At 49.6% G+C, this 13,557-nt stretch overlaps 1 protein-coding gene across 5 annotated transcripts in view; it reads left to right on the top strand.

Moving 5' to 3' along the window:
* ADCY8 (adenylate cyclase 8) overlaps window positions 1-12,688 on the top strand; it is a 284,440-nt gene extending 271,752 nt beyond the window's left edge. For 4 of the 5 annotated variants that reach the window (XM_058276038.1, XM_058276042.2, XM_058276041.2 and 1 more), the window contains 3 exons: window positions 7,245-7,337; window positions 8,760-8,874; window positions 12,124-12,688. In XM_058276038.1, the coding sequence (XP_058132021.1) occupies window positions 7,245-7,337; window positions 8,760-8,874; window positions 12,124-12,599 (684 nt within the window). In that variant the 3' untranslated portion in view covers window positions 12,600-12,688. The remainder of the gene's footprint in view (window positions 1-7,244; window positions 7,338-8,759; window positions 8,875-12,123) is intronic. The other variant, XM_058276039.2, reaches the window with a different exon arrangement.
* Window positions 12,689-13,557: the final 869 nt, after the last annotated feature.

Here is a 13,557-nt window from a genome sequence, read left to right as displayed (position 1 = left end):
CTTTGCCTGGGCCTGAAACTTGCACTCGGTCAAGTGGTTTTGAAGAGGACAGAGGAAGGAAGGGTCCCTCTCCCCAGTGGGGGCCAAACTACATCAAACCAACCCACAGCCGGCAGAAAACTGGGGAGATGCAGAAGGGGTGGGGGGCAACTGAGGGTTTCCCAAGATCTGGGCTAAACTATAAACAGACAAAGGGCTGCTAAAAGACCAAATTTGTTTGGCGATATCTGAGGATAAATGTCATTCTGATTCAGGGTTGAATCATAAAGCTGCTCCAGCCACTTTCCACCCTAGGCACAATTTGCAGAATCTCAGCCAGGGAAAACAGCGGCTTCACTTTCGCACAAGAAAAATAAGCAAAGGCTGCGTCAGCTGCAAATCCGGCCACCTCCGCCCACCACGCACACGTACCACGCACGTGCACACACAGGCACCCAAGCAAATCCCAAAAGCACCTGCTCGCGTTTCCCACTTGCCCCAGAAGCGTTTCTCTCCAGCTGGAATTTTGCAAGTTTTCTTAGGTCCTGGTCGATTTTGAGAGGATGCCCATAGCAAGATATTATATAGAAAACCCACCTTGTTTTCCCCATTTGGCCACCTGACAGCCCATCCCCAGGGTCACGTGGGACCCTGAGGATATTAAAATCTTAAAAGAGTCAGAGAGTTGGAGAACGAGAAGTTAGAACAAGAGAGCTAAATATGGGCCAGCAATTGGAAAGAGGAGCCAGCGTTTAGACTTGGGAGGCAGGGAGATTTGAGTTTGAAACCTCGGTCCCCACGTTCAGAAGTGCCTGCATTTGGTTTAATGCTCTGCTCTTTCCAATTTTTGAACAAGGGGCCACACAGTTTTATTTTGCACTGGACCCCATTGAGCCTATCCTGACATCCCTTTCCCAGTCTAGGACCTTAGGACACATTATCCTACCAGGCTGAGCTCCCGCTTACACAGCTATAAAACGGAGCTAAGAATACTAGGCTCGAAGAGACAGCCTGGGGAATAAAGAAGCAGTGGAGGAAGAGCCCCAACACCTGTGGACAGTCTCTTCTGATCTACTTTGCAATCTATTTTTTAAAATTTAACTCATGCTTTTTTCATGTTTTCAAAATACAGGCTACTTCAAGTTAGCCCTCGGGCTTTGAAGTTATAGAACTTAGCCATGACCTCACTCGTGTCCTTAAGCAAGTTATTCAATCTCTCTGTGCCTCAGTTTGCTCATCTACAAAATGAGAATGAAGGAGGGTCACTGTAAAGATTAAATGTAAAGATAATAGAATACTCAAGACTTTACTTGGTACCTACTAAGATCATAAATGTTGAAGCTACTGCTATTCAAATCCTTATGGACAATGGAGAGGAATCAATAGAAGTTAATTTAAAAGTGACGCTTGTGCCAATGATCTTGTGTGCTAATATGTTCTATTGCTCCTGAGCCCACATTAAATCTTTCCCTGCTGGGAATGAAGGCCGTTCTGGCAATGACTCTGACAAGGATGGCACTAGTAGCCCGTGTTCAGGAAGCTGCACTTCATGCAATCATGGAGCAGATGTTTAGCAAGGGCTGCTCTGTGCCTCGGCACAATTCTAGACCCTGGAGATAGAGCAGTGAACTAAACAGGCATAAATCCCACACTTGTGAGCTTACGTGCCAGTGTGGGAGATGGGCCATGGACAAGAGCAATAGGCAAAATGTGTGACATGGTAGCTAATGGCACAGACGTGGAGAAACCCAATGCAGGAAGTGGGGGGGAGGGGGGGAAGGTTTTAAAAGATGGGCCATCCAGTCTGCCCTGGACTTTCCAGGTGTTAGCCCTAAGAGCTCACATCTCAAGGCACCACTCAGGCCCAGGCTGACCGGGACAGTTGGACACCCTAGATGTGACTTCAGGTAGGGTGACCAGGAAAGGCTCACCAGGAAGGTGATGTTTGCGTGGAGCCTGCAGGAGGTGCAGAAGCCTAGGGGTACCTGGGGGGGGCTGGTGCCAGGCAGGGCCCTGAGGGGACCGTGCACCAGGAGTGTTCACAGAGGAGCAGCAGGGAGGCCAGCACGGCAGTGTCCGCGACCAAGGGGAGAGTAGTGGGGGATGAGGGCCTCCTGGGCCCTGGCATTGGCTTTGGCTCTTACTATGAGAGGGACAAGGACACCTGAGAGGGTGCAAGGAGAGGAGGGACATGATGTTTTAACTGGGCCCTTCTGATCCGTGTAGGGAACTGAGACCAATTAGAAGGCTGATGACAATAAAAGGAAACAGATGAGGATGGCTTAGACCGGGGTCAGGTGAAGTCAGAATCTGGATGTGCTTGGGAGGTAGAGCTAAGCATCCACAGACAGATGAGATGCAGGTTATCAGCTTCTTGTCCAGGACAACAGGAAAAATGGAGACGCTATTAAGCAAGAGGGCAGGGTCGGTGGAGAGGACAAGGAGCGTGACTTTGGGAATGCCGGGTCTGAGTGCCTGTTAGGTCACCAACTGGACGTGCCCTGGGGCGACTCTGTAGCTGAGTCTGAAGGTCAAGGGAGGTCCAGGCTGGACAGAGACATTTAAGAGTCTTCAGCAAATAGGTTGTATTTAAAGCCGTGAGATAAGATGAGACCACAAGGGAGTGAATGTAGGTGGAAAAGAGCAGAGGGCCAGGGAGTGAGGCCCTCTGCCGAGCAAGGGAGGGTGAGAAGGAGCTAGGGCAGAGGGGAAGGCTGGGGCAGTGGCCCTCGGTGATGGTGACGGTGACGGGGGTCGGGTCCCTGAGAATTGCTGTCTCATCAGACACCGGTGCAGGTAGGAGGTCCTGGGCGGGGTCAGCGTGAGGAAGTGCCTCTGGCTGCATGTTTTATTGGTGAGATGGAGGCCTTTGGCTCAGGTGTGTAGAGGCAGGTGCATGTGGCTTTAACTGTCCCACCCAAACCCTCTCCAGGGCCAAGGTTAAAGGCATACCCTGTGCTGCCATGGGGGCGGTGGGGGAACCCTTCATCCCAAAGGAACCTCCTGCATGAGATCTAGGATTACTCGAGCCACTGCCTTTGGGCACAGAGAGTGAAAGACGGAGGCTGGGGCTTGAAATCAGTGTGTCACAACCCATTTCTCAGAGCTGGGGTCTGTACACTTTTTCTACAAAGGGCCAGCTGGGAAACGTCTCTGTCTCAGCTCCTCCATTTATGGTGTGAAAGCTGAGGTGGTTCCCCCCGCAGCTGTCTGGCTCCAGAGCCGTGTTTTAGTTGTGTCCTCATGCTGTCGGGGGGAGTCGTGAAAGGGGTGGACAGGGAAACCTGGCCACTCTCAAAGGTCTGCAAACCACAGCACCTGGGAGCTCCTGGGGGGAGGTCCCGCGACCTGGAGACCAGCTATAGGAGTGAGACCCACCTTCTAGTCCTGACGGCCCCGGCGGAGGAGGAGTTGGCTCCTTCTACATTGCCCCAAGCATCCATCTCAGCCCAAGGCAGGCTCCGTCAGAGGAGAAAGTTCCAGAGGAGAAAGTTCCTAAGCGGCCTGGGATGGCGCCGAAGTCCCCAGGGAGAGAATGCTCACTATACCTGCTAACTAAATCCTGTAAATCTGTGACCTCTCTGCTCCCACTCCTAAAATGTGGGGCTTACATCTTCTAAGAGTCTTGAAGGCAATCCCAGGTTAAGGTCTCAGCCCAAAAGGCATTCAGAGCACAGAGCAAGGGGCAAGGCTGCCTGTGGAGTCAGGTGGGGCAGGCCAGGTGTGCCAGGAGGCCTGGCATCAGCTTTGACGTGCAGACAGCAATGACAGAATGGGCTGCTGTTTAATGGGACCTGTGCGATCACACCTCCTACTGGAATTAAACATACGTAAATATTCAGGGCAAAGAGACCATGAAGGTCCCCCTCTCCCAAATCATTTCAGATCGGGGAACTCAATGGCACGGCATCCCGTGGTTCTCTTCTGATGGCCAAAGCCTGGAACAGGGATTGAAATTTGCTGTGATTTATAGTGTCTAGGCAAAAGAGAATACAGGATTAGACAGTTTAAGCTTAGGTCTGGAATTGAAGTTCAAATGCATGTTAGCTCCAGCCCTCATCTGGTTCTTGGCACACACGTGGGTAAGCCCCCAGAGCAGCATGCAGCTGTCCATGACACCTGGGCAACTCGAGTTTTCATGTTCAGCCTGTTTGCCTCGTGTCGGGCCAGTGCCTGGCATGCGGCAGACATTCCGTAAGTCTCTCCTGAACGAGTAAATGAGTGAAGGGCCACCCATTCCCCGGCAGTCCATCATCTTCCTCTGAAAGAAGTGGTTCACACACATGCCTGTACATCAGGATGACCGGGAGGGCTGGTTAACTCGCCAGCTGGCGGACCCCTCCCCTACAGCTGCTTATCTGGGACATCCAGGGTGGGGCCAGGATTTCAAATTTCTAACAATGTCCCAGGCTGTTGAGACCAGACTTTGAAACCACTGCTATTAGGTAGGGTAGCAAGAAAGGCAAGGCATGAGCTTTGGAGTCAAGCAAACCAGAGCTCACATTCTGTCTCTGAGCTGCGTGAATTTGAACAATTCCATCTATACCTCAGTTTCCTCTTGCATCAAATGGGGGTAAAAGTACTCACTGGCAGTCATTGCATAGCCCATAACAAACACTTAGTAAAGCTTGTTAAACAGCACTGAGGTGAGAAGTCCTTCAAATGTCCCCTGAAGGCCAAGGAATCAACACCCCAGGCCCTTGGACCTTGGGATACAAGGGAAATGTGCAACATTGTCTCCAAATCAAAAATCTCACTGTCCGCTTGGGATTCCAAGCACAGATCATTTCAATATAAAGCAGCTGTGGCAGAGGAAGGCAGGGGATGCACAGGGGAGGGGTCCAGGGAAGGTTCCTTGGAGGAGGGGCTGGGCACAGCGTGCTTCAAGAGTCCCAAGTGGCACATGCATTGAGGTCAGCCAGTCCACAAGAGATTAGGGAATTAGTTAATGTGAGTTCAGCACTTGGCACTCTTCAGAGCTTAGAAGTTCTTGGTGCCAACAGCAAGACAAAGTGAAACAAGCACATGAGATGAATGAGCAAGTTGTACAATTCACAGTTGGCCTTCTGCTTCCCTGCCTGCTCCTTTTCTACCTCCCCAACCCTCCAACACACATGCACGTGTGTGAGCCCACACGCATGTTATGCTTACACACACATGAACACCGTATCCTAGACTGCAAATGCATGTTGCATGCTAATGCTCAGAAAGGAAAATCACCAAATCCTGTTGATTCTACCATGAATCAAATCACCAAACCCCGTTGGTTCTACCATGGATACAGTCTTTGAAAACGTCCAGACATTTGTCTCCATCCCTGGTCCAAGCCACCACCGTCTCCAGCCTGGTCCGTGCAATAGTCCCATAACTTGTCTCTCCACGTGCCCCCTCTCCCCCTTTAACCCTTCTTCTGCATTGCAACCAGAATGACCTTTCCAACATTCAGGTCTGACGGAGTCTCTTCCTGCTTATGTCCTTTCCCTGCTTGCCATGGCACTAGGTTAAGGCCCGTGTTGCTAAGATTATCTCGTATGCCGGCAGGGCCTTGGGTCCCCGGCCCCCTCCCTCTCAGCTCATCTCCCTCGACTCTCACTTGGCCAGGGCCTCACTCCTGCTGTCCCTTCGGCTTGAACATCCCTCCCCAGTGGACGGAGTCATCCATCTGCCCCTGAGAAACCCCTTCACAGCCTTCAAAGCTGATGTCAGCAATCACCAGATCCTCCAGTTTAGATCAAAGTAGTCCATGCTCCTTGTTTCCATAGTCTGTAGGTTTCTACTGTAAACTTCATAAAATTAAACCATCATGTGTTATATGATTTTTTTTATTTAACATCAGACCCCTCCTCTGGGATGGAAGCTCCATGATATCTGAGACCTCAGGTGTCTTGCTCATCAGACATAGTGGGAAGTCAGTGAATGGTTGCTAAAGGGGAGACCGAGGCTTCCCTTCATAGCATTAGAATCCAAACCAGAGGTAACGATGAAGGAAGCAAGGAAGGCACCCATTCTCTCATTTGGTCATTGATTCCACAGGTACTTATTGAGTGCCTGCTGTGAGCTGGCTCAGTCTGGGTGCTGAGTAGTAAGCACCACAGGCAAAGACATCTCCTTCCAGAAAGTGTACATTCCAGTGGGGAAGATGACAATACCAAGGTAATAAGTACTAAGGAGAGAAGATAGGGCAGGGAAGAGGATAAGAGTCCGTTGTGAAATGTATGCTGTGTGCAGTCTTAGTCGGAGTGGTCAACAAAGGCTTCACTGAGAAGATGACTTTTGAAGAAAGACTTGAAGGATGGGGGTGAGCCTCAGTTGTCTGAGGGAACAGTATTCCTATGGGGACCAGCAAGTGCAAAGGTCCTGTGGCAGAAGCCAGGCTGGAACAGAGTGGGCAAAGAAGACAACGAGGGAATGGACAGATCATGGCAGGGCTTGTAGGTCATCATGAGGACCCTGGCTCTGACCTGAGTGGGACAGGGAACCAGATGCCATTGTTGACAGAGGGACATGATCTGACTTACATTTGATCATGCTCCTCTCTGACTGCCTTGTTGTGAGTGCAGAGACAAGAGCTGAAGCAGGGAGGTTATTGCAGTGGTCTCAGTGAAAGTTCATGGTGGCTCAGACCAAGGTGCTCCAGGGAAGTGGTGAGAAGTGATGAGATTCTAGATTCTTTTTTTTTTTTTTCTTCGCCTCCTTTTTTTTTTTAATTTTTTAATTCATTTATTAAAAATATTACATTCAAAAAATATGAGGTCCCATTCAACCCCACCACCCCTACCCCACCACTCCCCCCACAGCAACACTCTCTCCCATCATCATGACACATCCATTGCATTTGGTAAGTGTATCTCTGGGCATTGCTGCACCTCATGGTCAATGGTCCACATCATAGCCCATACTCTCCCACGTTCCATCCAGTGGGCCCTGGGAGGATCTACAATTCTAGATTCATTTTGAAAGTCAAGCCAAAAAGATAAGTTGATGAACTTGGGAATATTTGTGATTTCTTTATTAAACTGAGAGGGCTTTGTTTATTTCAAAGATTCATAGAAATAGATCTCCTTAAATACTACCTGGTCCTCCCCACCTAGGCATCCAGCCTTAGCAGGTGCTCAGTAGAAAAATATTTGTTGACTTATAGAATGTGTGATTCCAGAGAGAAAAGCAGCTACTCATGGATACCTGAGGAGTCAGATAAATCTTTGTGTTGAACCAGGGCCCATTTTCATAAACAGGACTAACACCGTTCCCTGGCTCTTTTTCAGTTGCTTGGTGAAGACCGGTTTCAAGATATTGAAAAAATTAAGACAATTGGAAGCACCTACATGGCTGTGTCAGGCCTGTCACCTGAAAAACAGGTAAAGGACCCCTTGGGCTCAGCCACACCTGGGCAGGGTCCTTGCTATTGTCATGTTGCTCGCTATTATCACCAAGAGGTTTGAGGGTGGTGGGGAGAAAATCCCACCTACTGGATCTTCTAGTTACACGATGTGCATCGGCTTCCAGGGTAAGTAGAATCTATTGGATGAAATGATGCTTCTTTAAAATTGAGAAACACCCAGGCTGCGTTCTGAGCCTCACTCTTCATTTGAACTAAATCAGGATCGAGAAATACCCTGATTATGACTTGGTTGTCGATATTACTGAACCCCTGACATCAGCCTATTTTCTTCTTCTTAGTTTTGTTTCTCCTCCAAAAGCAGTCTGCAATAATAAAAACTCCCACTTTACCGAGTGCTGGCTGCATACCAGACACTGCTGTTAAGTGGAGACATTAGCATTATCCCTGCAGGGTTCATGGATGAATTACCGAAGACAATGTCATGCTCCCCTTACTAAGCCTTGCACCTGGTAGGTCCTCAGTAAATGTAAAATGGCTCTGAGTCTAAATTACTCAGGAGAAGGGGCCCTCATTAATTCCTGCACAGCCTTCCTTCACTTTCTTCCCAACCGGAAACCTAAAGACACTGAAAGTGGCTGTCTGGAAGAAAACAAATGCTAGGAGTTTGGTACATGCGCGTGACGTTCTATAGTAGGGGTCACCGACAAGCCACAGACCAAATCTGGCCCACTGCCAGATTATTTTGTAAATAAAGTTTTATTGGCACCCAGCCATGCCTGTTCATTTATATTTTATCTCTGGTTCCTTTCAAGCTATAGCGGTAGCGGAGTAGTCACAACAGAGATCATACAGCTGGCAAAGTCTAAAATATTAACAATCTGAAAACGTTTACCACCCTCTGCTCTTGAGGGGCACAAAACCCCTTCACATACACCCTCTCATTTGATCCCTCAGAGGAGACAAGGCTAGTATGCTGGTCCCTGTTCTGTAGATGAGGACCCTGATGCTCAGAGAGGAGCAAGGCTGGCCCAGGGTTCCCGGATAGTGAATGACTCTGCGCTTAGCCTGGGTGTTTCAGGGGCAAACATCCGCGTGTCTCTCCCTGAGGCAGATCCGTGACTGGGAAGTAAATAGACACAGTTCCTAGATTGGAGAAGCTGCACATATAAACACAGGAGCATGTGCACATCTACGCACACCCACGCTACACACCCCACAAACACACACACGCACCCCACATACCACACATATCTCACAGACACACCATCCACGCAACACACACCACACACCACACATCACCGCACACATCATACAGGCAGGCCACACACACCATTCACACAACCACACTCCTCCCACAGCCCCCCCACACACACAAACACCCGTGCTACACACCACGCACTCGCCGCCCTGACGGAGCTTCCTCTCGCCTTTGCTGCAGCAGTGCGACGACAAGTGGGGGCATCTGTGCGCCCTGGCCGACTTCTCCCTCGCCCTGACGGAAAGCATACAGGAGATCAACAAGCATTCGTTCAACAACTTCGAGCTCCGGATTGGTGAGTTGCCGCTGGACGGGCAGCATGCTGGGGCCTCGGGGACAGCCTCGAGGCCTGGGCACCGAGCCAGGGAAGCCGTTCCCTCCAAAAGGCAGGAGGCGCGTGTGGCCCGGCCAGCGACAGGAGCAGGGTCAGCTCAGGCCTTCTGGGCTTCTCCCCGCCCCAGCCCACGACCCGCCTTGAGATGCCGGAAGCCTGGGAAAGACACTGGCCTGTGTGCAGACATCCAAAGCCCTCGGCCTTGGGCAAGCACTAGCCCATAGCTGCCCTCTCTGTCAACTTATTTGTCCCATCTTCAGCCCACGCCAGGTCCTGCTTGGGCAGCGTGCTGACCCATCAATCACACGCTTCTGCCTTCTGTGTCCTTGGGAGCTGGTGCTTAATGAACTGCTCTCAGGTTCTTCTGGATAATGCCTTAAGTCAAAAGCAAGAGTCTACTCCTGATGGCATCAGATTCTTTGTTGACCCAGGGAAAGGCAGAGAGCCTGGTAGCAATCTTCTCGGTCACCCAGCTCATTCTTCCTTGAAGCTTCGCTGTAACCTTGTGCAAAGCTACAACACATCAGATATAGCGATGCCACTACAAACCTTTGTAAGGGTCATAATTTGACAATTCTTTCCACCTCTCTGCTGAGCCCAGGGGTCTTTGTTGAAAACCCCAGCTCTGGTCCACATTTTCACTGTGTGATGGGTAATCTCAGGCCCAGAGAAGGGGAGTAACGAGCCAAAGCTCACACAGCCAAATAGTCACACTGGTAGGACTTCCTGACTCTGAAACTGATGTCCCTGGCCCTGACGCTGCAGCCTAGAGCCACGTTTGCTGCAGCAGGCACAGCTGAGGCCCCCTCTCTCTGACACGCCATTTTACCTTATTTGGTCCTCCCTTAGTGGTTTTCCAGAAAAAAGAGCCAAGAAATACCAATCTCTAACTTGTCAGATCTAAGGAAGGCCATGTATCTTTGTTCATTGGAATCAAAGAAGCTGTATTTTATGTTTTTGATCTACAGACGGATGTTCAGAGCCTCTTCCCACATCCTCGCATCATTTCTGCATGTCCTTTCTGGAACAATTGCCTCCACAATTGAACCAGGATTAAAAAGCAGAACTCTAACCCTGAATGAAGGGATAGTCTAAATAAATTCTGGGGCTAAAGTCCCCCTGCTGCCATACAGCAGGCCACTGAGCTCAGAGGATAGGAAATGCATTTCCCATCTGGACTGGACATCTCAATTTGTACTTTAGGTCTGCTTTAACCAGCTGTGTGAGTTTGGGCAAGTCATTTAAACCCTCTGAGCTTCAGTTTCCTCATGTGTCAACTGGGCTTTTTTTTTCTTTTTTTACCTCCCCTGCCTACCTACTTCATAGCCTCTATAGGAAGAATTAATTGGGGTAATGGCTGTAAAAATGCCCTGCAAATCTTATAGGACTGAAGATAGAGCATTGTTGTGATTCCCATACCTTCTGCAGGATCTGCTTTTGAAATTTCCTCTTCACTTATAACTTCTGTCCATATGCCTGTGTGTGTATGTTAGCCTCCTCTCGCCTGGAACGACCTTCCCCAGATACCTGCAAAGATTGTCCCCTCATTTCCTTCCCATGTCTGCTCAGAAATGCTTATGCTAACCAGCGGCTCCAAAACGCACCCACCACCTTTCTCTAGCCCTTTCCCCTGATGGTTTTCTCTTACTGCCTCTATGGTTTTTTTTTAAGATTTGTTTATTCATTTATTTCTCTCCCCTTTCCTCCCCCCCTCCCCCCAGTTGTCTGTCCTCTGTGTCCATTTGCTGTGTGTTCTTTGTCCACTTCTGTTGTTATCAATGGCACGGGAATCTGTGTTTCTTTTTGTTGCGTCATCTTGTTGTGTCAGCTCTCCATGTGTGCAACACCATTCTTGGGCAGGCTGCACTTTCTTTCGCGCAGGGCGGCTCTCCTTCCGGGGCGCACTCCTTGCGCGTGGGGCTCCCCTATGCAGGGGACACCCCTGCGTGGCACGGCACTCCTTGCACACATCAGCACTGCGCATGGGCCAGCTTCACACGGGTCAAGGAGGCCCGGGGTTTGAACCACGGACCTCCCATGTGGTAGACAGACGCCCTATCCATTGGGCCAAGTCTGCTTTCCATATTGCCTCTATTGTTAAGAGATAGTATATTAACTTTTTCATTATTTTGTCTCTCCTCAGAAGAGTGAAAGTGCTGTGAGGGCCAGGGCCGTGCCAGTTTTCTTTCCCACCATACCCACAGTGCCTAGAAGAGCCGTGGCCCCATAGCCAGTGCCTGGGCTGCGCATTACAGTGAGCAAAGACGCCCTAAGCCTGTCAGGAGGAGGCAGGCACCCCCACGAGCATGCTTGGTGAAAGGCTCTCAGGCCTAGAAGGGAAGTCTGTGTTCCTAGAGCAGGAGGCAGTTAAGCTTTGGCTTTCACCAAATAACTATGGGAGTAAAAGGAACTGGTCGTCCAAGCAGAGAGAAGGGCAGGGGCAGAGGCCCAAAGGTGGGAAACTGCAGACAGGAACGGGAAGCTCTCGCAGTTCGGTACAGGCATCATGCAAATCTAGGAGAGCGTGGTGATGAACGAGGTTGGCAAACTAGGCAAGGCCCAGCTCTCAGGAGCCCAGATTGTGATCCTAAAGGGGCATGGGTTTTATGTCATGGGCAAAAGGAGTCCTGGCAGATATTTAATGGACTGTAGCTTGAGGAGCTGTGATTTCATTAAGAGCCCTCCAGCAGCAGTGTGGAGAATGGGCTGCAGGACAAAACAAGAGACAAGCAAGCCCGTTGGGAGCCTATGGCTATGGGCCAGGGGAATGATGCTGAGGCCCTGAACTAATAGAGAGAAGGAAAGGTCCGCCCAAGCTCCCAGGACACCATCACAGCAGAGGCAGGTGGAGTGCCCAGGGTCCTGACTCCTGGACCAGGGCTCGCTCCATGCCACTTATCACTGGCCAAGAGAACTTGGTATCCATGGTAGAATAATAATGATGTTCTATTGAACACTTGGGAGTTGTCAGACACCATATCAATGGCTTTACTTCTATTATTCCATTAAATCCTCTTTTTATTGTTTCCACTTTCCAGATGGGAAAAAAATGAGATCCAAATAGATTAAATAACTTACCCAGCTCACACCTCTAATAAGTGACCGGGGTGGCGGTTGAGCCAGGCCATTTATCTGCAAAGACCACCCACCCACTAGCCTTGATGATGCCCCTCTTCTCTCTCATCTCTTCCTCCTTCGGTTTCCTCACAGGCATCAGTCACGGCTCAGTGGTAGCTGGCGTCATCGGCGCTAAAAAACCCCAGTATGACATTTGGGGCAAAACCGTGAACCTGGCCAGCCGCATGGACAGCACGGGGGTCAGCGGCCGGATCCAAGTCCCGGAGGAGACCTATCTCATCCTGAAAGAGCAGGGCTTTGCCTTCGACTACCGCGGGGAGATCTACGTGAAGGGCATCAGCGAGCAGGAGGGCAAAATCAAAACGTACTTTCTCCTGGGAAGAGTCCAACCCAACCCATTCATCCTGCCCCCGAGAAGACTGCCCGGCCAGTACTCCTTGGCTGCGGTCGTCCTGGGGCTTGTCCAGTCCCTCAACAGGCAAAGGCAGAAGCAGCTCCTCAACGAGAACACCAACAAGGGCCATTACAACCGGCGGACTTTGTTGACACCCAGTGGGCCAGAGCCCGGAGCCCAAGGGGAAGGCACCGACAAATCCAACTTGCCATAAGAGCATTTTCTTTGTGTTTCTTTTTTTTGTATTTCTTTTATATATAAAATAAATATACTAATAAAAAGGTTTAATTTTTTTTAGAACAAGCATGGTTTTATTGGTCTTGATGCATCAGAGTGAAGACACAGCTGGAGGTTCTCGTTAGTCACATTATTGAGCACCTCTTTGTTTACAAGGTGCACAGGGAAACAAATAAAACCCAGTCGCAAACCTAGAGAGACTCACAATTGTGTGTGAAAGAGGGACATGTAAACAGGTCAATACAGCAGCAGCATCAATAGGAATGGCTTTTTGTTGAGCACACACATGTGCCAGGCTCAGTGCCAAACTTTTTACATAATGACCTCAGGTAATCCTCACAACATCTTGTACTTCCACTTGACCAATATTTTTTGAGCAGTGTGTCTGTCCTGTCCTAGGAGACACAGTGGCAAAGGTCTTGCCTTTTATGGAACTAACATTCAGGGTGGCAAGTGATAGGTAATAATCACATAAATCAATGCATAAATAATATACTTTCAGATAGTAGTGGATATTATAAAGAAAATTAAGGAGGCCAATTGGGATAAAGAATGTTTGGATCAGAGGGCAGAGATGTTGATTTAAATGGAGTCACCAATGAAGTATGTTAAAAGTTAGACCTAGCTGGTGAGAAAGAGGCTACCCATAGGACGGGGGAGAAAATGGGTCTAAGCAGAGGGAAGAGCACATGCCAAGGTTCCAGGTGGCATCAAGCCCCACAGGTTGGAGGAGCAGTAAGAAGGTCAATGGGTGGGTGTTGCAGGCAGGGAGACTGCTTCCCATGAAGACTGCATCCTGAGCTCTTCTCCCTTGACCATGATGGCTGCCAGGACAGGTGGGAAAGCTCCAAAGATTGAAGGAATTTCCCCAAGGTCACAGCTAGTGGTAGAACTATTAATGGAATTCTCTATATTGGTCAAGAGAGGCTAGTTGC

Source organism: Dasypus novemcinctus, chromosome 14 (genome assembly GCF_030445035.2).
Source record: "Dasypus novemcinctus isolate mDasNov1 chromosome 14, mDasNov1.1.hap2, whole genome shotgun sequence".
In the NCBI taxonomy this organism is placed as follows: domain Eukaryota; kingdom Metazoa; phylum Chordata; class Mammalia; order Cingulata; family Dasypodidae; genus Dasypus; species Dasypus novemcinctus.
The sequence above is the reverse complement of the archived record's forward strand: the minus strand, read 5'-3'. Positions and strand labels throughout refer to the sequence as shown.